General features: G+C 38.2%; 1 protein-coding gene across 3 annotated transcripts in view; it reads left to right on the top strand.

The window, feature by feature from the left end:
• The window catches only part of USP32 (ubiquitin specific peptidase 32), a 150894-nt gene that overhangs the window by 72647 nt on the left and 54806 nt on the right, over positions 1-23441 (top strand). For all 3 annotated transcript variants that reach the window (XM_077836362.1, XM_077836363.1, XM_077836364.1), the window contains exons 5-7: positions 2790-2949; positions 20678-20809; positions 22530-22637. In XM_077836362.1, the coding sequence (XP_077692488.1) occupies positions 2790-2949; positions 20678-20809; positions 22530-22637 (400 nt within the window). The remainder of the gene's footprint in view (positions 1-2789; positions 2950-20677; positions 20810-22529; positions 22638-23441) is intronic.

Below are 23441 nucleotides of genomic sequence, written 5' to 3' on the forward strand. Positions count from 1 at the left end.
TATTGCTACAAAAGGTGCCGTTGTCGTGTACCCCCCCCCCCCGCTCTCCTGCTGGTAATAGCTCACCTTAAGTGATCACTCTCTCATTACAGTGTGTATGGTAACACCCATTGTTTCATGTTCTCTATGTATATAGATCTCCCCACTGTATTTTCCACTGAATGCATCCGATGAAGTGAGCTGTAGCTCATGAAAGCGTATGCTCAAATAAATTTGTTAGTCTCTAAGGTGCCACAAGTACTCCTTTTTATTGAAATGAGAGCTCAGAAAGGATGTATAGTTTCAAATGTACAAAATACTATTTAAAAATGTCCGCTCTATCAAAATTTTACTGTTTGGATTTACAAGCTTTTCTCCATTTATTCTATTTGAGAGGGGAAAATATAAAATAGAATTCTACTGACATCACTAAGATTGCACAGGGTGTAACTTTTGCACAATTTGGTTCTGCATCCAGTGATGTGTGTTAAAAACTAACTTAATATTTATCAAGTAGGCATATTTAATTCTAGAACATAGTCTTGTTTCATTTCCACTTCATTCTGTTTCAATTTGTGCATTTTATCTAGCCACAGTGGGGAATTACCCATTTACACATAAAGGGAAAATTGGGGTAGCCAGACTTTCTTTTACTAGTCTCATGGAACACAGCTGAGGAAATCTACATAATGCATGTGAAATATTTTCTTATTACCTCTTAACTACAGAAAGGATGCAGGAAAACTTGAATTTTTTTGCACAGTTCTGTGTTGAAACAATAGTACAGTGTGTAGCAATTTCAAATAGCATTTATTTTAAAAACATGCAGGTATTCTTAAAGGTATCTTTCACTTTTCTGAAATTTTTTTTCACTTCCTTTGTCACTTCAGTTCAATTGGTTTATGACACAGCAAGCGTACCTACATGGGGACACCCAGGAAAATTAATCCAAATTAACTAAAGGTGTGAATTTGAAGTGGATTAGTTAAACTGCATTAAACCCCACGTTGAACATCCTTATTCAGCATTTAGTGGTCTTAATTGGTTTTAGCTTAATTGACTTTGTGCTGCATGTGTAATACAGGAGGGGTGTAGAAAAGGATCCCAAAAATTATTTGAGGGCTCGAGAAAATGTCTTACACTGAAAGACACAAAGAGCTCTATCTGATTAGTTCATCAGAAAAGATTGAGAGGTGCCTTGATTACACTGTATTACCTTTATGGGGAGAAAGTACCAGGTATTAAAGCACTCTGTAATCTGAAAGATATAACAAGAACCAGTGGCTAGAATTTTAAACCAGAGAAACGTAGATCAGAAATTAGGTATACATTTTTAACAATGAGGGTGATTAACCTTTGGGACAAGCTACCAAAGGAAGTGATGGATTATCCGTCTCTTGATGTCTTCAGATCAAAACTGGATACCTTTCTGGAAGATATGCTTCAGTTAAACACAAGTTATTGTGCTCAGTACAGATGTAACTGAAATTTAATGTCCTGTGATATGCAGGAGGTTGGAATAGAAGATGTATTTGTCCTTTAAACTCTGAGTCTGAAAAATCCTAAAACTCACCTGGAAACATTGTCTTCCTTGGCAGATCTCTTGCCACTGCTGTGAATATATATAAACATGAAGTATACACCCGTGAAGGTCTTGGATTGACAGATAAGATTTCGGTGATAGACACCCTGACTGTGTGAGTGGCAGTCCGTAATGAATAGACGTGCTTTAAGCAGCAGCATCTTTAGAATTTTTATATGCTGCGAAGCTTACTAAGAGTCATGACAGACACACAAACTTACCTCCTTAAAAACATCATCAATAGTGTGCAGCCTGCAGAAACTGTTTACAGCTAAATCTCCTTTCTCACTATTTCTGAATTTATCGTAATAACAGAGAAACCATTTAATTATGTTGTCAGTGAACCGCGTATTAATATTTTTAGCCTTTCGGATAAGGAACCCAAAACCTGGCCTGCTTGTGGTCATTAAGGATTCCAAGGAACTTTTGCAAATTAGGGGAGTCAACCTAGAGGTCTTAACCAGATTCCAGCTTGGTTAGTGACGTTCTGCCTACCTCAGTCTTCTGTGCAGTTTCAATGACAGTATTTTTCTTCATTTTGTGCCCTAAACTATTTGTAGTGTTGATACTTTATATTACCCAGCTGCTGTGTTTCACTCTAACATGGTTGCACTTCAGTGATGGATGAAATCTTCATTGGGTGTGACTTGTATATTGATTTATACACATATTGCAAAATATTTTGGAATCAATGGGGTCAATAGGTATTGCATAAATCTGATGTGCTGGTTACAGTGATACTGATAAACTTCAGTAGTCCTATTAGTATTTGTCAGTTTTCTACTAATAAAGGGCTTCAGACACTTCGACTGCATAGATATAACAGGAAATATTTTATGCTCTTATAACGTGCTCAGGGTTTTATCAGCTACCATAAAAATACATTAAAGTTGATTTAAAAAAAAGAACTTTGTGAGTGGTAGGAAAGTATTGTCGTGTTTAAGTGACTTTACCAAGGCCACACTGAGTCAGTAGCAGAGCTGGAATGGAACCCAGGGCTCTTATTTCTCAGTCTCATGGTGGATTTCAGGGCTCTTATTTCTCAGTCTCCTGGTGGATTTCAGGGCAATGTGGAAGAATTGACATGGTCCCATGGACATTGTTTCAGCACTTGTTTTGAGAGGAGGTTGCCACACCCTCTTATTCATACAGCTTGATATTTCATATTTACTATTGCTCCAGGAGAAGAGGAGAAAGACTTACTCAGTTTTCCTTCCTTTTATTGTAGGGTGAAAAGGTAAACTATGAAAAGTTTAAGAATTGGTTATTGCAGAACAAAGATGCTTTCACGTTCTCTCGTTGGCTGCTATCTGGAGGAGTGTATGTTACACTCACCGATGATAGTGACACCCCTACCTTCTATCAAACTCTGGCCGGAGTCACACACTGTAAGTAATTGGCGTTTCTTGCTGCATAAATGGTTATCTTTCTTATAGATCTGGCCTTTGCTAACCTGAGTTCATAAAACTTTTGCCTCTCTATGTGATCATTCAACAAATCGCTACTGCTCTATTAAGTTAAGCTACATACAGTTCCACTATTGAGGAATATTATTTGTTGCGTATCCTAAAAATAATAAATAGTGTTTTAGGGGAAACAGTACTGAGGTCACAAGACTTGTTTTAATGGATGTCAGCAAAGTATGTTTTTTTTAAATGTTGTAATGTGCCAAATGGAAAATATATTTTCCATGTATCTTCCTTTTTCTAATGAACTTAAACAAAGTCTTATTAATTTGATTCCCTTTTTTGTGCACCAAGAATCACAAATATTGGCACAGATCTATAAATAGTGTGTCATAAACATCACTGGTGTCTCTTAACGTTTGCATTTCTTGGTGCAGTGAACAATGTTTTAGCTTTATTTATAGTCCTAGGTATAAACTAAACAGAGTGAAACCTGGTCTGTACTTGCATATGGGAAAGCTCGCCAAAGAAATGTAGATGGAACTCTTTTTCTGAGTCCATCCTGAAGTAATACTAGGGCCCATTTTGATGATATGCGGTGCTGTTTTTCAGATTGGATGTCAAATCAGGGCCTGATTAATTTTACATTATGCTTACCCAAAATTTCTCTTAGTTTCAATTGAATTTATTCTTCTACTTCTAAAAACTGCATGTATTACGGCTACCTCTAGAGCCACATTTAAGTGGTAGATAAATAATCCTTGTGTAAAGTTTTCAAAGGACTTAGGTATCATTTAGGAGAGGAAGGATAATCTTTGGTCAAGCTGCTGCCGAATATCTTAACCACATCTGGTTCATTTTGCTGTTCTTCCACAGACTTCATGTGTGACCTTGAGCAAGTCATTTAATCTCTGTGCCTCAGTATCTCAGCTGTAAAATTATATATAGTCTGTTTACTTAGGTTTTACATAACTCCCATAAAAGCTCCTATTCTGAGCTCTAGGTGCCCTTGGCATGAGTTGAAAATACAGTACGTTGCTTTGATTGTTAATGATTATCCAATGGCATGTTTTCTCCCCAAATGCATACAACTGTGAGGCACCAGCATGTAATACAAACATTTACGTTGTGTTAATGACTAGAGATCTCAACTGAGATTGGGGTTCCAGAAGCCACCAAGTTTATAGTCCGAACAGGAAAGATACACAAAGGGTGGGAGAGGAAACAGAGGCACATAGGAGAAATGACTTAGCTAAGGTCACATGGAATGTCTGCAGTGGGAGAGCTGAATAGATCTCCTGAGTCCCAATCCCGTGCCCTATCCATTGAATCATACTACTTCTCCGAACCAAATCAAAATGTACTTTCCCCTCAGTATCCAAAGAAAACTTCATTTCTAAACTTCTCAATATTCCCACCCCTCCCCGCCCCCCCAACACCTACTTGGATTTCGACATTGCCCAGATAGTTTCACTTTCAGGGCATGTTGCAGACCAAGGTGGGGGGGGGGGGGCTGTGAGGATAATAATGTATTTGTTCTATATCTATATATAGGATACATTCGTGTTTGTGAGGTGTTCAGATAGTATTGTCGTGTGAGGGAATAAGTAACTTTGTGGGTTCTTCAGGATCAGCATTCCCTATTAAAAAAAAATGAAATGGAATGAGGCGGCTAATACTGTTTGTGTACATATCCTTGCATCTTGAAGAAGCCAGGTAGTTTATTTATACTAGGTCTTGTGAAAATTATGAGCAACGTGGAATGTGCTGGAGGAGATTGTAAATTGTATTAAGCGAAGATGATGTGTGGAAGGTAGCCACTTCTGGCAGGTTGCGAGTGAGAGGTCAACCCAGTCACAGGCTCTTAAAAATCCAAGTTATGTCCGCTTCCCTTAAACTAAATACCTGCCACCAGATTTGTGATCTCTGGCACTTGCACTTCTTCCAGTGGAATATGTGGCTTCATGAATTGTAACCAATGCCCTGTGTGGTCTGAGGAAGCTGGAACGAAATCCTGCAGTAAGGGTCTGGGATTCTATATCACCAGAGCAGCAAACTAGGAGTCCTTTTTCGAGAAGATGCAGCTTTGTATTATACTTAGCTGTGTGTGTGCCCAGTACACTGGAGGCGGAGAACTCTGCTTATCAGTACCCTCTGGGGCAGTGTTCATGTCCTGTGGCCCTTACCCCATCCCTGGCCACTTAAGGTTGGTGCTGGTCCAAGCTCTTTGGTTCCTTCTCACTACCCATGGCTAGAGTCGTGGCTTTGTCTCAGTTTCTGAGAAATGTTTCCTTGTATGTAATAGTTAGTAGCACCTTAGGTTAAGTTTCTTATTTAGTATAGTATTAATTAGAGGAGTTGGCTGTCCTGTGTGATGCCCTCACCAGGGTTCAAGCTTGTCCATTGTGTGGGGTGGCCAGCCCTAACAGTGATCCCCACATGACGTGCTCGCTGTATCTGCGCGAAGAACACGTTAGAAAGTGGTAGTTCATCTGTTGGTCGTTCCCAAAGAGAGCTCGGGTGACAAGGGACTTGCGGCTGAAGCAGCACCTGCTGGAGCAGGAGGCCATCATCTGATTGGCAGTCTGCTTTGGATCTGGCAAGTGATGCCACTCCGTGCTCAGGCTCTGGCATTTCCCCCAGGAGGAAGAGGGGTTGTTCTCCCTCTTCTGGTACAGTGAGGAAGAGGTCACACAAAATGAATCAGGACCATTCCAGGGATTGGGGAGGCTCCTACTCATCTTCCAAGAGGAGTGCTGATTGGCACCATGCTTCCTCTGGCACGTGGAATGGAGCAAGTCCGTCTAACTGTTCCCCTGTACCACTCAAGTCTGATTCCAGCCATAGGGCATCCATTCAGTCTGGTGCCGAAGTCATCAGTACCAGCACTGGCTGTCTCAGTGCTGGCAGCATACCAAGCTGCATTAGACCTGTGTTGCATCTCAGTACTAGACTCTGCACTGGTTCCAGAGTTCACTGGTGCCATAGCTTCTACTGCCTCACCCGCTGTTGTGCCCTTGGCATCTTATGGCTGCATCGCAGAGCTACAGGGATTGTCAGCACCACAGCTCGCACTGTTCGGGCCTGAAATGGTGGAGTTGAGGCGAATGCTAGCCCCCTCTACGTTGGTGCATCCTCTGGAACTGTTGTTGTCGTGGCGGCAGATCCCTTATCAAGTTTGGTAGTCCCCTTAGCCTCAGTACCAGCGCCCTTCCCAGTACTGGGTGGGAGAGTCTCTCGTTTGGTACTGCCAGTGCCAAGCCCCCATTCCTCTTCAGCACCAGTGCCTTCCCTGTACTGGGCATCACATGAGTCTGTTTGTTTGTCCCATTGGGGTTGGCGCCCCATTGTCACTAGAGAGCCTCTGGGATTCCTCATGATCCGTGTTGGGGTCATCTTCCCCTTCGTCATCAGATGGGCACCAGAGATCTCCATCAGATCCCTTTGGTATTGAGTATAGGTATCTGTCCTATAGTCGGGACAAGGGCTCTTGGCCAGGTATCTACTGTCCCCCAATGCCTTATCCTTATGCCCAGAGGCCTACTTGGAATCCTTGTGATGCTCCCTGGTTCCTGAAGTCCCATTCCTTGACCTGTTCCAGAGCAAGATCACTGGTCCTGATGGTGGCTCCCATTCCCAAACCATCTCAGCTGCAAGTGGCCACTAAGCCCATTCCCCCAGGAACCTCCAGGGCTTTTCCAACCGCATCCTGGGGTGCGAGAACAGTACCTGTTGCTGGCTTAAGAAACCACCTCCTTATCCTTCCTGGACAGCTCTGCCATGCTGAAATCTTCCTCTCCCTTGATGCCTGAGTACTTTAAAATGTATCAGGACCTCCTGAGGCGTATGGCTGCTATCATCCCATTCATAGGAAGTCAGTGTTTTCAAATCCTGTGGCAGCGAGGTACATAACACGGCTGTTACTCTGAAACATGAAAGGAAACACTTGTTTCCATGTGCTGGTTAAAGAGCCGATTCCTTTGTGGAACCTTAATACTGTCTTAGCAGCTCTTATGGGGCTTCTCTTTGAGCCTTCGCCAGCTTCTTCTTTCTCCTTTCTGTGTCAGAAAATGACCTTCCTTGTGGCACACACCTGCATCACATCTCAAAGAACAACAGTTACAGGTAGGTAACCCTTTTTTCTGCTGCAACTTTAATTGTGCATAGAGATTTCTGGTTAAATATGTAAAAAGTATAATAAACCAGTAGCGTACCCCTTTTTTTATTCTTGATATTAAATGCAATTTATTGAATGATGTTCCCATATTACTAGTTCTCAATATTTCACCCCCTTCAGCTTAATTTTTGTCCTTTGGTTTCCAACTGTTTCCCTTGTGTGTTGGACTGCTGCCCTGCACAAGAAACTTAATAGAGGAGGTTTCCTTAGTCCATGACCTTTAAGCCGGGCCCCAAGTAGGATTGGCTCTATATCATTCCCCCAGATTCCTTGTTTTAGGCTCCCTTCATCTCCTTATCACTGAAGCTGAATAATTTTCACTTTTCTGATAACTATGTGAAATTCCTAAAAAAAAGTCTAATACCCAAGTACTATAATTAAAAAGATGAACAGTAGAGAGAGAAAAGAGCAGACTAAGTCATATTAGTAGACTTCGTAGCATAAGTAGGCTGACTCTTTAAAAAGTTTGTCTAGATAACCTCACCTTCCATTTGGTTGTACTAAAGTTATTTTGGCTGTGCGTGTGCGTGTTTGCGTGCTCACCATTGTCTATCAAAACCACAACTTCTAACAATTACTTTGCAGGCCTCTATCAAATCCCTGTGTCACAAGTTCTCTCTATAGGCTGTTGAATTCCTTTGATTGTGAAGGCTTATCATACTAGGGTGAGGTTGATGTCTGGTTTGGTTGGTTGCACTTCTGGAGGAAGTGCAATAGTCTCTCTTTTCCATTTAATATTTATTGTCCCCTTCACGTACGAGTTATACCTTTCAGATATCTTAGGTGTTCAGCTACACAATCTCAATTCCGGCTTACCAGTTGCACCTTGGCAGATATTGCCTCTCCATTCCCCAAAAGAAAACCCAACAGCAACCACCTCCTCAAAAGTGTTGACATTTTTCTGCTAGATTTCATTAATTGTGCTTTGGCATGGTAATTGTCTTGACTGAAAGTGTTAACCTTGAAACCAACTTGTTCTCTGCCTATTAAAAAAAGAAGAGTTAATACTTGTAAAATTACAAGTGAGTGAAAGTGTCCTGGGAGAAACTAGAGCCTTGATTTCAATTTTCTTTAGGAACTTTCAGGCTTTGTTGACTATACCATAGCAGCTTATGCTGTTAGCTGTAGCTACAGGTTCCACTGGTAAAGGTAGCAGAATTTTAAAGCATCATCAAATATTTATTTGTTGTGAAATTTAGAACCTTTACTGGGTGTTTCAGCAGGAAGCAGATAGTATCATGAAACTGAACCATTTGTCTCACAACTAATGGTTTCTAGATAGATGGAAGTATTGTTAGTTCTTTGATTTCCTGTTTTTTATGGGCCATTTGCCCAGCAATATAACCTGATAAGAAATTGTATTTTCATTGTTAGGATTAAAAGAAACAACAAAAAAAAATGTATAAAAAAGTACATTAGGTGATGCTTTCCTGAATATTCAGCCACATATAGGATTTGAGCTATGAATCTTGTAGCTTAAAATTCTATATATGGCTTTGACCATATACAATTGACTCGAACTGTAGAACGTACAGCTGGGTAGCAAAGAAGTTAAGCTGTAGTTAATTTAATCTAGTAAATCCACATCATTACTAAGAATAGGTTGTAGTTTCAGGATAAAATTGAAATATAAATTTTGCCAATTATTTACCTATTTAAGTGCATCAAATGAGGATGAGAAAAAGAGCAAGTGTCAGGGCTGTAAATATCACATCAAGTATTGGAATGTGGAAAATTGACTAGAACATACTGATGACAACCAAAAAATGGTAAACTATTCTGCCTCTGCTGACTACTGTGCATTATTCCTTTTTCTGTGATACTGTTGATGATCTCCCTAGTGGTCCCAAAGGTCAAAAAGAAAGGTCATTGTGTGATTTACACAATACAAATTTAGCAACAACAAAAATATATAAATGGGTTGAGTAGTTTGGAGATGATTGTATCAGAGTGTGAATAATCTTTACGTTCTGATATGTACAGAGTGTAACTCAACTTCATTATTCTTTAGTAGAGTTTTATATTTTTTATTTTTATTTTAACCATGTGTTCTTACTACAGTTGCCCTCATAAAATGAGTGCTGTTGTGAGAGAGTTGTTTTTCCTGTGAGTGGAGACTGACTTTGGTGCTTTTTGCTTGGATATTTGCTTTTCGAGAGAACAAGTCACTGAAAGGATATTTAATAAACAAAAGGTAAATACTGTTAGTCAAGTATAATGCAGAGTTGCTTATTTTCAGTTCTATTTTAGTGTAATCAGTGAAACTTTGTAACAAAGGTTTACTAGTCTGTTTCCTGAATGCTAACACCGAGCTGTTATTTCATAGGATGTCCTCCGCTGGTACATAGTTTAAACAGGCTACAACTGTTCTCCCCTCTTATTTTCCATTAAACTTCTTGAATAATGTGGCACGGACATGAAAAATTGCTGTGATAAAAATAGTGGAAGTTATTAACATTGATTTAGAAACACACAGCAAATGTTTATTGTGAAGCATCAGTGACTCCATTTAGATTTGTTTAATGAGCCACGATATCAAGGAAACATAAAAAGAATTACAATTTTTCACTTGTAAATAACATTTATGTTTGAATGCAGATGAGTTTAATTGCATTTCTCAGCACAATTATAAATGAAATTTTGAAGTCACGGTAAGTTGCACACACTTGCCATTTTTAATCAAATTTTGTTCCGTTTCACCTAAATCATAAATATTCTACAATGGTGGTTATTTCAGTTGAAAGCTAGCAGAATAATTTTGTGATTTAATTTTATAGGGTTTAAAAGATGTTTTGGGATGAGAAGAGGAGAGAAACTTTTAGCCATGTATGTGTAAGAAATATTATTTGACTTACAGTGGTTTGAGGAATATAACCCTCTCCTCCTAGTAAACAAAGTTTAAATGTCTCTCAGTTGTGGAGTATAAGACTGGGTATTCCATACCTCTTGATTTTTAACATGATTTTCTTGAATACTGAATGTAAGAGTAATGAGCAAGGCTATAATCTTATCAAGGAGTTCTAGTGACACCATAAATCAGGAGTGGAGCTTAACTGCAGTGTCAACAGGTCTCTTAATTGGCATTTTTTTATTTAACATTATTGCATCTCTCTTTAATAATGTATGGTTTTATATTTAAAATACTGTTTACATTCCATAGTCTACAAAGCAGTGTTAAGAATCAGGAAGTATATAATAACTTATTCTGCACTCCAAAACAGAATAAAATTCAGAGTTTGTAACGCCGGTCAAGAGCTCAGTGGGAAGAGAATGTAATACCCCCCAAATCATTGCAAATCATTAATTGTTGCAAATGGAGTTTTTAACATTGTATGGCACTCCGAGAACCAAACACAGTATTTCAGTAATAGCATTCTTAGCCACATGAAACTTCACTATGTGACACACCCAGGCTGTTCAGGACTTTGCTCTGAGAGCAGGGTTAGAACAGAGATCTTCCTTCTCCAAAAACACCTACCACTTGGTTTAAAGGCAAACTTTTGTTAGCTGTTCTCAGTATAGGGCCTTATCACTGAAATTCTAACTCCTTACATACTGGTCAACTCACTATTAATATAACAGGTATCAGGGGGTTAGTCTGTATGCACAAAAACAACAAGGAGTCTGGTGGTACCTTAGAGAAGTTTCAGAGTAGCAGCCGTGTTAGTCTGTATTCACAAAAAGAAAAGGAGGACTTGTGGCACCTTAGAGATTAACCAATTTATTTGAGCACAAGCTTTCATGAGCTACAGCTCACTTCATTGGATGCATTCCTCAGAGAAACTTATGCTCAAATAAATGTTAGTCTTTAAGGTGCCACCGGACTCCGTGTTGTTTTTATTAATATAACAGTATGCCATTTAATACTGCTTTTGCCTATCACTTCAGTGTTTCAGCCCTCTGTGTTTGTACAAGGATTATGAATGCCTAAAATTCTTCCTCTAGTTACAGTTAAATAAATTGTTTTCTACTTTTCCTCCTCTACTTGTTCCTTTGTTTATTTTTTTTGTAGCACCTATGAGTGCGCTAGGTGCTCCGGATTTACTGAGGCTTTGCAGAATGGCAATGGTTACTCTTCTTTAGAGGATGAGTTATCCCTATAAATTCACTGAGATCTTTTTAAGTCATTTTGGGGGGGTTTTCAAGATGTCTCTATAAATGTAAGTTGTGGTTATTGTTTTTGGTATGGGTTTACAGGACATGATTGATTGAGACTTTAGTATGTTTAGAGTATTTATATATAAATATATTGACTCAGGAGCAAGAAAAAATTCTGAGATGATCCATTCAGCTAGTTTTAGAGTCCTTGGTTCAGTAATGCATTTATGCACATGCCTAAATTTAAACTCATGAATAATCCCATCTCTCTTCAGCAATGCACTTGAGCATGTGCTTAAGTTCAGGTGAAGTGCTGCCCTCCATTGGACCATTGTCACTATGCATAAGCAAAAATGTTTGGATGACTGAAATTCAAATGTAGAACGTACAGCAACTGTCCTGATTTAGAGAGTCATTGTTACACATACTGCCGCATGTGATATCTGAACAAACAGGAGCAGGTGAGCCTCATGTTGAAAGTCATTAGTTTCCAGTGAATGATTACTGAGATCCTCTCTTGACCCTGCAAAATGTCTCAGCAATACTGTCTGCCCAAAAATGTGGTAAATTTAACTCATATACAAGAGAAGCCTTGGATGAACCGCAGAGCTAACCCTATGACTGAAATACAAATGGATGGTAAAAGGGAGCATATGTTTGAAACGATGTTTGGTGAAGGGCACTGTTTCTGGAAAGAATGGGTTTAAAATCCTGTACACTTTTATGCAGAGATGTATTAGAATATGGGTCTGTAACAGGAAGGGAAAATGCAATGAGCAATCTGCTTCACCCTCAGTAAAAGGCTTTCTGGAACTAGACTTGTATACACTATTCTTTGATCATTATAATCACACTTCTGACAACAGTATCTCTGTATGATACTCAAAAGGATGCTGTGTATAAATTATGAAGTTTCCTAGAAATACATATTTAGCTCTGTGCAGTTGCACTGTAAATGTGAAAACAACCATACTCTGCTGTGAACCAGCATTGTGAACTTAGCTATATGCCTGAAATTCTTAGTCAGGACCTGTTTCTCATGAAATTAGAGCATTTATATTCCTCTTAATATTGATATGCACTTGCATCTGCAGCATAGGTGCTTAGATATTAAGATGACTGGCACAGAGTAAGAACCTGAATAAAACAGAAAAAATATCCCCTTTTTATTATCAAGCAAAACAAGGATATTATAGCAAGCTTTAGGCCAATATGAAAAACCCCTAACATGGTTTAATCTTCATCTCACCACCTTGTTATCCTCTTAGCTGCTGGGTCATTGTATGTCACTTTAAGCTGCTCTCTCTGCCAGAGGCCCTAGAATCTTCTGTTAATTTGAAAGTGACAAACAACTGCGTTTGTACAAAAATACTTTTGTTCAGTCATCTGCTGTTTGGGTAGCAGCCCAGCTATTTAGAGATGAAGAGCTGTTTGTGTGCATGAGAGCTGGATTTTACTTGAATATTATGGTGAACAGTAACACAAGACGAGCATTAGTAAACATGTTGGGAATATGGTATGCTTCTATTGTTGTGAACCAGAGAGAATTGTACCTTTAGGTGGGTAAAAATTAATTGATTTTTAGAGATGTTGAAATACTCATAACATTAGTGTCCTTGTACACAATATTTAAGCAGCAAATACAAAACTGTGTGAATATGGTCTTAGGCTTTTTCTGTGCATTAATGTGCATAACATTTCAAACTATTTCACTGTCTGTAGTAGATTGACAACTCTTACGGTACCATATTTCTGCAGAAAATCTTCTGTTAATCTTTCTTCTTCTTCTATATGTATTGTAAATAAATGATTGTATTACTACTGTAAGTGCAAGAAATTGTATATTTTGAAAATTAGATAAAGGGTGGTAAGGACCTTGACTTATTAAGCTCATATCAGCTGTGAGTAGTTTATACTCTATGAAGGCTGTAATTGGATATGCACTTGACATTTTTAACATTGCTCTGATTGTAGTTGTTGAACTGCTGTTAAAAAGTAACTTGCATTTTAAAGTATTTTACAGTTCTAAAAGGTGTTCATCTTTAAAATTTGCCAAAAACCCCAAAAACATTAAGACAAAAGAATTTAGAGCTATAAACTATCAATGTACTATAACTTTGTGCAAAAACAATGACTATATGTGTTCCCCACCTAAGAATTTAGATACCTCAGTAGTTTAGGAAAGTATCTAATGTAATGAACTGAGAACACACACTTTGGCTTATCCCCTTTTATGAGACTCTGATACCAAAAGCTCTTTGGGGCAGGTACTACCATTTATTATATATTTGTACAGCATCTAGTAGAATGGGGTCTCAACCCAGATATAAGTGTCTCATACTTTACAAAATATATACATGGTATTTGACCTGGGCTACCAACCTATTGTATTAAACCTCAATGTGTAATAGATGTGTATCTTGGCATATAAGGCTAGCATCTCCAAAAATGTATGGAGTATATACTTATACAAAAAGCTTAAAAATATACAGCGTGTTGTATAGTTGCTGTGCCCAGAAATTTTGCATCTATGTTTTCATTCAAGGCTGTTGATATATTGTGTTTTCCTTGTATATAGAAAATAAATTCCTGTCTGTTTCATCATTAACAACACTGTTGATTTGGTAGCCCAACTCTTCTAAGGCCTGATTCAACACCCATTAAAGTCAGTGGAAAGATTCCTATTGACTTGAATGATAGTGGAGCAGGCCTTATTATAGTATTTTGTCTTTGGAGAACCAAGATGTAAAATTCTTTATCCATCTGACAGTTATTTAGGAGACACTGATATTTCAGACATTCTACATGTTGTGTAAAATCTTTTACTGTGTTCATTATTTTCAGTTACAAAAAGCAATACAATGACGACGTACTGTAAGTTGCACAAAATAAACAGGGGATATGAAACAGTGCTAAGGATTAAAACCACAAAAAGTACATACCGCAGAATTAATGACAGATCGGGTGACCAGACAGCAATTGTGAAAAATTGAGACGGGGGTGGAGGGTAATAGGTGCCTATATAAGAAAAAGCCCCAAATATCGGGACTGTCCCTATAAAATTGGGACATCAGGTCACCCTGATGACAGAGGACTACAAATATTGGGGCCTGCATCTTCAGAGGTTACTGGTGATTTTGGTGCCCGATTTTTGGGTGCTTAATTTGAGACTCCTTGAAGAGAGGCCGTGTTTTCAGAGGATAAATGCTTAATAATTGTAAAAAGTGGTTTTTAAATTGGGCACCCAATTTAAAAAAAAAAATAGGTCAAGGGAGCCATTTTAATTAAAATAAGAATAAGAATAAAAAATAACATGAGATTACAACATAAAGTAAAAAATAAGGAATATATCCTGTGCATTGCAGTTGGATTTATAAGGTTATATACACAGAAGTTTATTGAAGAATTTTGGATGGTCTGTAATCACTGACCCTCTCAGACTACATGTCCACATATACTGTAATCAGTAATCCTTCAATTTTATATAAGTGAAATTGATGGAGAATTCTACAAAGCATGGTTATCTTGTAAATGAAGAATGTTATACTTTGTCTTATTTTTGGTTTCTAAAATATATAATCTGTGTAAGTCTAATCAATGCAATGGACCTGTCTGGCTAGTGTTACCAGTGTAGCAGATTTCATATTCATTTTATTAATCCTTTTAAAGATGGCAATTTGAAAACAGTCTTTTCAATAACCTTGCTATTCAAAGGTCTGCTTGACAAAAAAGGCAGATAAAACGTTAGTTGGTAATCATTATTTTCCAAGGTTAAATTGGCACAAGCAATTAAGATAACTTTGAAGAAACCAAGTATGCTAGACACGTTTTTTTTAAATGAAACACAAGCCATTTTAAGTTTCCTTTATTTTTGTATCTTGTCAGTCAATTTATCCAGTAGTCCTTAATTAAACATAAATGTTGCAGATGCCTCAGTAAGCATGTTTATGCTGCCAACTACCTACTTTGGTAGATGTTCAGGCATTGTGTTAACTCCCTGATCCTTTCTTATGTAATTGTCAAGTGTTACCAGCCACCCATTAGATCATGCATCAAAACTGGCCTGCTTGTTATCCTTATATATTTCCTTATTTCTAAATAAGGGTAGGTTAAAAGAAAAGGAACTAATCTATATGCTGTTTTTAGTTCCTTAAGTAAATAGTGTTTGCATGACTTCTAGCAATCCAAGAAAACTAGGGACAACATAACATGCAGAAAAATGTTCATAGAAAGCACGAACTTGTCTTTCACATTATCTAAATAATAATCAGATAAATTGATGTTACTCTTCAATTTTCTACACTTGCTCAAAACTTTCTCACACAGGGGAGCCCATTTCTTCTGACCGTGTTCTTCTCTCAAACATTTACTTTTGATTTTGAAGCTACAAGAAATGTAGAGAAATTTAATACTCCACTCCTTACAGGAAACTTTCCAAGACCTCTCGCAATACACCAGCACATTTAAACCTGTAGGAAAAATACACCTTCCCTCAGCTTGTCTTCTCTCCTTCTGACAGATTCTCCCGTGTCTGTTTGATCTCTAATAATCTTAGACCTGTATCTTGGTGAGTTAGCTGCCTGACAATCCAATAATGTCTCTTTAGAATGTCCCAGATCTGAATTCTTTGTTCCATCCCAGTTGAGTATTCTAGGTAAACTCAGAAGACTACTTGCAGCTATAATAGTCTTAAAACATGTAGTTTCCCTATTTTTTCACCTCTTGATTCGTAACTAGAATTACCTTCTTTTGTATGTTGTGTATGTACTCAGGTGACATGGAGGATAAAGACAAGGAAGCGTGCCTAGAATTTTCCCTGGCAGATTACAGGGAAAATAACTTGTACTTACAGGCACACCTAAATCTTGCATCCTGGAAGAGAGAAACCCACAATACTATGGAACGCCTCTGAACTGGAAAGACATTTACGCTGTTGCCATACAGCAGGCATGCAGAACATCCTGTTTTTCTTCTAGGCACTAGGTGCGGCCATTTTGCATGCTCGTACCCAACATGCAAAATGCTTTCACAATGTTTGGGTGTGAGGTTCTTGCTCTTTATAGAGAGCTTAATTTTTGTTCAACACAAAGTTTTGATCCTTTCCCTTTAAAAACATGGATAAACCTACATTAAATGAAGGTATTTGCTTTTAAACTAATCTTCAGAGTGACTGCTTTAAGCAAATAAATCATGGGTCTCTTCTGTCAAAACACTGTCATATTTTTGCAATTTTGTGGTTTAACACCCACAAGGATTTTTGTTTGTTTGAGACAAATCCTCTTACTTCAGGTTGTCCACCTTTTTTTTTTTTTTACTTCTCTGGATACATATCATGGATTGCGGTGGAATATAGATATGCATTTCCCATTTTCTATATTGGAAGCTGACTCTCTTATGATTGTCTGGGGAGGTCCTTGGGAAGGGGTCACAGACTCATAATGGACACAAGTGTTAGGGAAAGGAAATTGGAGGTAGCACAATGGCATATGTTGCTTGTGGAGAATAAGGTGTCAGTAGGAATTCATCTGCCTTGCATGCGTGAACAGCTGAATTCTAAAAGTGGAAGAGTTGCCCGTTGGACTTTCCTGTTCCACGCATCTGTTTTTTCTTTACTCTGCCAAATGCTGAGTATCCTCAACTCCCATATCTTGAAGGATAGTGCACTTTACTACCAGAGTGATGGGAAAACAATCTCAGATCATAACACATTTGCCCTTATTACATACTGAGTGTACTTTGGTTTAAAAACTAACCATTGTTTTGTTAGGTCTTAAAGTTAACTTTCTTCGAGTCTCTTGCTCATTTCCATTCCTGGTTAGGTGTGTGCACACCGCATGCACAGTTGCCAGAAATTTTTCTTTCAGTGGTATCTGTTGGGCCGGCTTTAGTGCCCTCTGGAGTTGCGTGCCAGTATAAAGGGTGTCGCCAGCCCTGTGCCTTCTCAATACCTTCTTACTGCCTGTGGCAGTTGTTGGACCAACCCCTCTTGCTGTAGCAACTCCTGAAAAGGGTCACTGCAAACTTCAGCCTGGAAGCTGAGGAGTTTAAGGAGTCAGCACAAAGCCTAATACATATCCTGGCTGCAGCTGCTCCTTCCATAGTGGCCTTGCCCGTTAACAAGGCTGTGAGGGTCCTGTCAGATCACCATGGCAGACTCCTCCTTCTCTGCCCCCACCTCAAAAAGGACAGCAAAGAAAACCTATTTTCCAGCAAGTGGGTACCTTGAGTGCCTTTACTCGCAGCCCCTACTCCAGGGTCCCTGATGGTGTCAGCAGTGAATGAGTGGGACAGACAGATTGTTGAGTGCTACCCAGCAAAAAAAAAGAGGCCAAGAGACTGGACCCATTTGGATGTAAGGTTTATTCGACGGGTAGTCTCCAGTTCCGTATCTCCAAACAGCAGACCCTGCTGGGGAGGTATGATTTGCACCTCTGGGACACACTGTTTGAATTTAAGGACTTTCTGCTGCAGGAGTCAAGGCAGGAGTTCACGGCCATCCTAGAGGAGGGCAAGGCTGTGGCCAGGACTTGCAGCTCTGGATCCAGCCAGCTTAGCAGCCAGGGCTATGACGTTGGTAGTCTCCAGGAGGCACTGTTCGTGCTGTTCATAGATAATATTGTAGTTGCATATTTTTGAACAAATTTTTCTTTAAGTTTCAGAATTGTGAGCTTAATACCTATTTTTCTGCCTTTAAATTTTACCTTTTTAACCTAGGCTTCAGCATGGTGAAAAAGCAAAGAAGCTGTAAAGATTAAAAAGCATGGTCCTGATTCTAGAGTGGGGCCAGAACCTGGGGAAATTTTCACACCTGCAAGGAATTTCCTGAGACACAAAAGTATGCAGCAGGTCACAAAGTGGCCTGGAGGCAGCTGAGGGAAGTTGCTGTAAACTAGAGTAGTCCAGGATCAAGGCCCATTTAAAAAAAAAAATCCTTACATTCGTTGTTGCTACACTCTTGAATATGAAAACTATGACAGAATTTTTAAAATCGTTTACAGGATTTATGTTGCTGTTTTGCTTTTTTACATGTCACTCTCCTTGGACAGTGAATAACTAGACTGGTTGTCATTGGGTGCATCAATGCAGTATTTATTGTGGGTAATGACAATGCTAATATAATAGCTGTTTTCATCGCCGTTGTAATGAGTTCCTGCACTGCTAATTCTAACTGCTCTGATTGAATATTGTGGTTCTACTGGACATGCAGTGGAGACAGTAAAAACAAAATAGTTTCATTGTGCACATTTTTTCTCGTTAATTTCTTTAAATATTTTGTTGAGGGATACCCAGAGAAGTCCAAACTCTGAGCTTCAAATGTAATCTTTCTTTAATAATTTCTACAAATGTGCAGTGTTAAAGGTAGCTTTGAGTAGCTTGCTCTACATTACACAATATGCCTGCTGGGCTGTTAAAATGTGTTCACACTAATTTTAATGTGATTGTTACTCTAGTGAACTGAACTGGGTAGAGTAAATTTAATACAACTACATTTTTCTTGTCATTCACCTCTTTTCAGTGTAATGAAAAGCACCAATGAGTGGTGTTCGAGAAATACAAACTAGCAACTTTAACCTTGAGCTGTGATGCATAACTATTTTTCAAGTTTGCAAGTTTATTCTACTATTTATTTTTCCAAAATCTGTATGCTGCTTATGGTTAGATGTAAACCAAAAAGCAGCTGGTGATTGCATTCATAGGGCAGTGTAAGTTGCCTGTCACAATCCAGTATTGGCATGGGGAAGTGTTCCCTTCTATTAACTTGTTTTGCCATTAAGACCGACGAGATTCTTATGTCTGGAATACATATTGGCCTATATTGATCCACTAAAACCAGGAGTTGAGGCAAAGGTGAAATGTTAAAACTGCCTCTTTTTTTGTTCTGTTTTTAGTCCTTGTGACGTTGTTTTGTTTCTATCGTCTAAGCAGGCCAAATAGCTGAAGTTAAATCCTATTAGAAAGCTGGCATGGTTTTAAGGGCTTAGAACCATCTGGGAATGAGATCACACATGGTGTTTCTTAATATAGACAGCTTTGTTATTAAATAGATATTTGAGAAACACTTAATTCACACCAGCCAAAAGCACTGTTGACACGCATACTTATAACACGTGGGTAAAATGCTTTGGGGAAAATATTTCTTGAACAGGTTATTTCTTCAAGTACAGAAGTTCATCTAAGACTTCAGTTTTCTAGAGGCTGTTGTTTGCATGTGGAGTTTTGCTCGTGCTTTCTTGTGGAAACCTTTTACTCTTCCCATTGGCTATTTTAAAATTTAATTGGTTAGTAGGGACTTCGCATATTTATCTTATTCATCTGACAATTACCTTAAAATTTAAAAAAAGAGTAGAAACTATCTAGTTGTGCATGTCACTGGCCTGTGTTAATGCACATTCTTGTGGCTGTTTCCTCCTTCACCTCTTCCCCATTCCTTGTTAAATTCATGACTGCATCCTGTCTTCAAATTAGTATAATCCTTGCCCTGAAGAGCCCAAATCTGAATTTGGGCAGTGGGGCCCCGCTACTCATTGTTTCTCCCGGTGCTTTTCTAATAGAAACAATAAATAAGAAAAAGAAATAAATGCAAATGATTTTATTGTTGGAAATAAACATTACATGTAGAAAGATAGTAATGTTGAAATGTAAGTTTAAGTCATAGTTGTATTAACTGTTAGTTTTAATTTCACAGTACTCTGTATAGGAATTTGTTCTAACTTTAGCTTACAGTTTTCAGACATGAATGCCTCAATTAAGTAGCCAAGTCCTGTACTTGGATTTTCATTATATTTTGTGTATAAATGATCATTTTACATCCTGATTTCAGTATTCAAATGTGTGATGTCCTATTAAGGACCAGCATGGAGAAAATATGCTCTCTGTGCAATTAGACATCAGTGTTAGGGGGAAAAAATTTATCAGATAGAACAGGAGACTTCAGCAGACTCAGCAGCTGGCAAAAGTTCACTTCTGTGGTACCTTTGAACGTGTGATATCAAGACAGATCACAATGTAATTGATTTTACACTCTGGAGTAACTGGTGATGTGCAGTGATTCTGTAAGTGAGGAAACTAAATTTAGCTTGTTTCTCCATTATTACTATGGTCTTGTATGTGCAGGAAGCAGGCATAAAATGATTCGTTGTTTCTCTTTTTAAAGAAATTATCTGTTTTCATTGTGCTGTCTTTTAACTCCCTGTAAGAGTGGCAAAAGTTTCTGTCCCAAATATTCCTAGATTCGCAGACAAGCTACATGGGATTTTTTAACAACTTTCTTATGTATTCATAAGTGAATGTTATAATTCTAGTGTTTCTTTAAGTATCTAAACAGTCTTGAGTATGCATTTTCTTTGTATTGATATAAATTAAATGTTCGCTTTAAAGACCTTGTTCTGCTTGTCAGAGATTGACTTTTTTTTTTTTTTTTTTTTGGCTCTACAGTGGAAGAATCAGACATCATTGATCTTGAAAAACGATATTGGCTTTTGAAGGCTCAGTCAAGAACTGGACGTTTTGATTTAGAGACATTTGGCCCTTTAGTTTCCCCTCCCATTCATCCATCTCTGAGTGAAGGTATGGGACACTGATAAAAATACTCATTCTATGAAGTTGTATTGGTGTGGGGCTTATGGTACTCTACTCTAATTTCATCTCAAAAGTGCTTATTTGTAGAACTCTAAAAAGCCAAGCTCTCCCACAGATGCAGTATTGCTTTCTTAGTGTTCAGAAGAACACATTTTTCATTCATTTTTTGAAGCTTCTATTGAGAGAAGATTTATTTCTCTCCGCTCTAAATACTCAAAAAAAGGATAGAAAGCAGTTGTGAATGCTTGCTTGTTGACAAATGTAGAATGACAAGAGAAAGTAGATCCTCTGAGAGGCATACATCTGAACTATCAGGAAAGCTGGCAAATGTTCTGATCTGTTTTGTGTAAGTTACCTTATGATTTCTTGAAACTTCCTTATTGTCATTATTGAAATTCTCTAATGTGCGAAATTATTCCACTGCGTCTTTAGCCAAGAATATGGAAATGATTTTTTAAAAACTCCAAGTAGTTTAATCTATAAAGTGGATACTCAGTGTGCTCAGTTAAAATGTTGTCCTACAGTCAATTAAAGAGACCTTTCTTTATAACAGCGCAAGATAAAGAGGGTGAAAGCGACTAGCTCAGAAGCTTGGTAATGGGATACAGAGCCATTCATAACTAGGTTAGCCCTTCCAAGTCCTAGCCAGGTTGGTAGTGACTGAAGGTTGTAACCATCTAATAGCTGTTGGGTGCTCCATGTGAATAAGTCAGGTCTCATTCCACTTCTTTATGAGCTGGTGTCCATATCACAAAAACTACCACAATTGTCAGTATTTGACAACATTGTTAGCAATGTCATTAGGGGCTAAATACAGGGGCAGCGCATCCACAGGTGGATTATATTGTCGTAAGTCCCCAACAAAGCAAAAACAATTTAAACCATGTTAGACTGTGCCCCCTAAATGGACCCTGGCAACTAAACTATCTCTTCTCTCCTAGAAGTGGTGTGTATCCCAGGTAGGGCATGTTGGGACTGATGTGGAGAAGCCTGAACTATTATTGTACCTACTGTATCTCTTTTGTGAATGGTACACTTCAGTCATTGAGGGTAAAGATTTTAGTGAGAGAAGATTTTGCAAATGTGTCTAAGGATTTAGGTTCCCAAGTCCCATTGATAATCCTAAATTATGCAGAGTCAGATTTGTAAAGATACTTAGGTGCATGAAGATGCAGAGAGGTGCATAGTGGGCTTTTCCAAAGCACCTAGGTGCGCCTAATTCAAATGAAAATCCGTGGGAGTTAGGCACCATGGCATTTTTGAAAATCCCACTAGGGGCCTATCTGTATCTTGAAGTGCCTAAACTACTTTAAAAATCTTGCCCTTCAGCATGTTTGAAAAATTTACCCTGACAGCCTTGGCAACTAAAGTTATTCCCCAAATGCACGAAAGGCTTGTGTAAATTATTAAACATTAGGAAGAGAGCATGGTCTAAGAATGAGACTGTTGGCCAGGAATTCCTGAGGTTTTTGTATTCCTGGCTCTGTCTAACCATGGGTAAGTCACTTAACATGCTTTTTTGGTTTTCCCATGTGTAAAATGGGCATAATAATTCTTAATTATCTGCCTCACAGGTGTTTAGGATTAATTACTGTAACTAATGTTTGTACCTTGATTTGAAGATGTAAAGCATTATGTAAGTGCTAAATATTGTTCGTGAGTTTGTCTGATCACATTCAGTGTGTGGTGATGCTTCTGTGGTTTGTAGGTTTGTTTAATGCCTTTGATGAAAATCGTGACAATCACATAGACTTTAAGGAAATCTCCTGTGGGCTGTCGGCATGTTGCAGGGGACCCTTGGCAGAAAGGCAAAAATGTGAGTGTGCAAAATATTGCCCATTAAGCTTCTAATTTTAAAAAATCTGTTCAGTTTTTGTCAGTCAAATTTATTTAATGTACATATTTTTAAATCTGTACTTGAGAAGGAGATAGAGGGGGGAAAAAACCTAACAATTGTATCTTGAATTAAGTTTAAATATGAAGGCTTTATTTTATTAAACATGGTTAACATTTATTAATTCAGTGTATTCTTGTGAGTTATTATTCTATGACTTCATTCCAGCTATAAACCTTTTCAGAAATTTTGTTTTAAAGTTGGTATTCAGTAAATTATTTTTGTAGTTTAATTTTGCTAACTATTCATACATACAAACTGTATTAGCACATACATGGTGCTAAAGTCTGCATCCCATTATATAGTGGAAAATGTAAACATTTGGACTTCCTTTTAGATTTTCCTAAATTGTGCTCTTGCTAGTTTATTTTCTGTTGTAATCATAGAACTGGAAGGGTTCAAGAGGTTATCTAGTCCAGTCCCCTGCACTCAAGGCAGGACTAAGTATTATCTAGACCATTCCTGACAGGTGTTTGTCCAACCTGCTCTTAAAAATCCCCAATGATGGAGATTCCACAATCTCCCTAGGCAATTTATTCCAGTGCTTAACCACTCTTAACCACACCATTGGCATGAACCAGTTTGCTCTTATTGTCAGTCTCATTCAACTGGCTCCTTATGAGTTTCCTGTATTTTGTGATGTACCTAAGTAGGTGAAAAAATGACAACATCTACGTAGCTTAAAAATTGCCATCAAGTTGGAAAACTACAGATTCTGAATATGTG

Source organism: Eretmochelys imbricata, chromosome 17 (genome assembly GCF_965152235.1).
Source record: "Eretmochelys imbricata isolate rEreImb1 chromosome 17, rEreImb1.hap1, whole genome shotgun sequence".
In the NCBI taxonomy this organism is placed as follows: domain Eukaryota; kingdom Metazoa; phylum Chordata; order Testudines; family Cheloniidae; genus Eretmochelys; species Eretmochelys imbricata.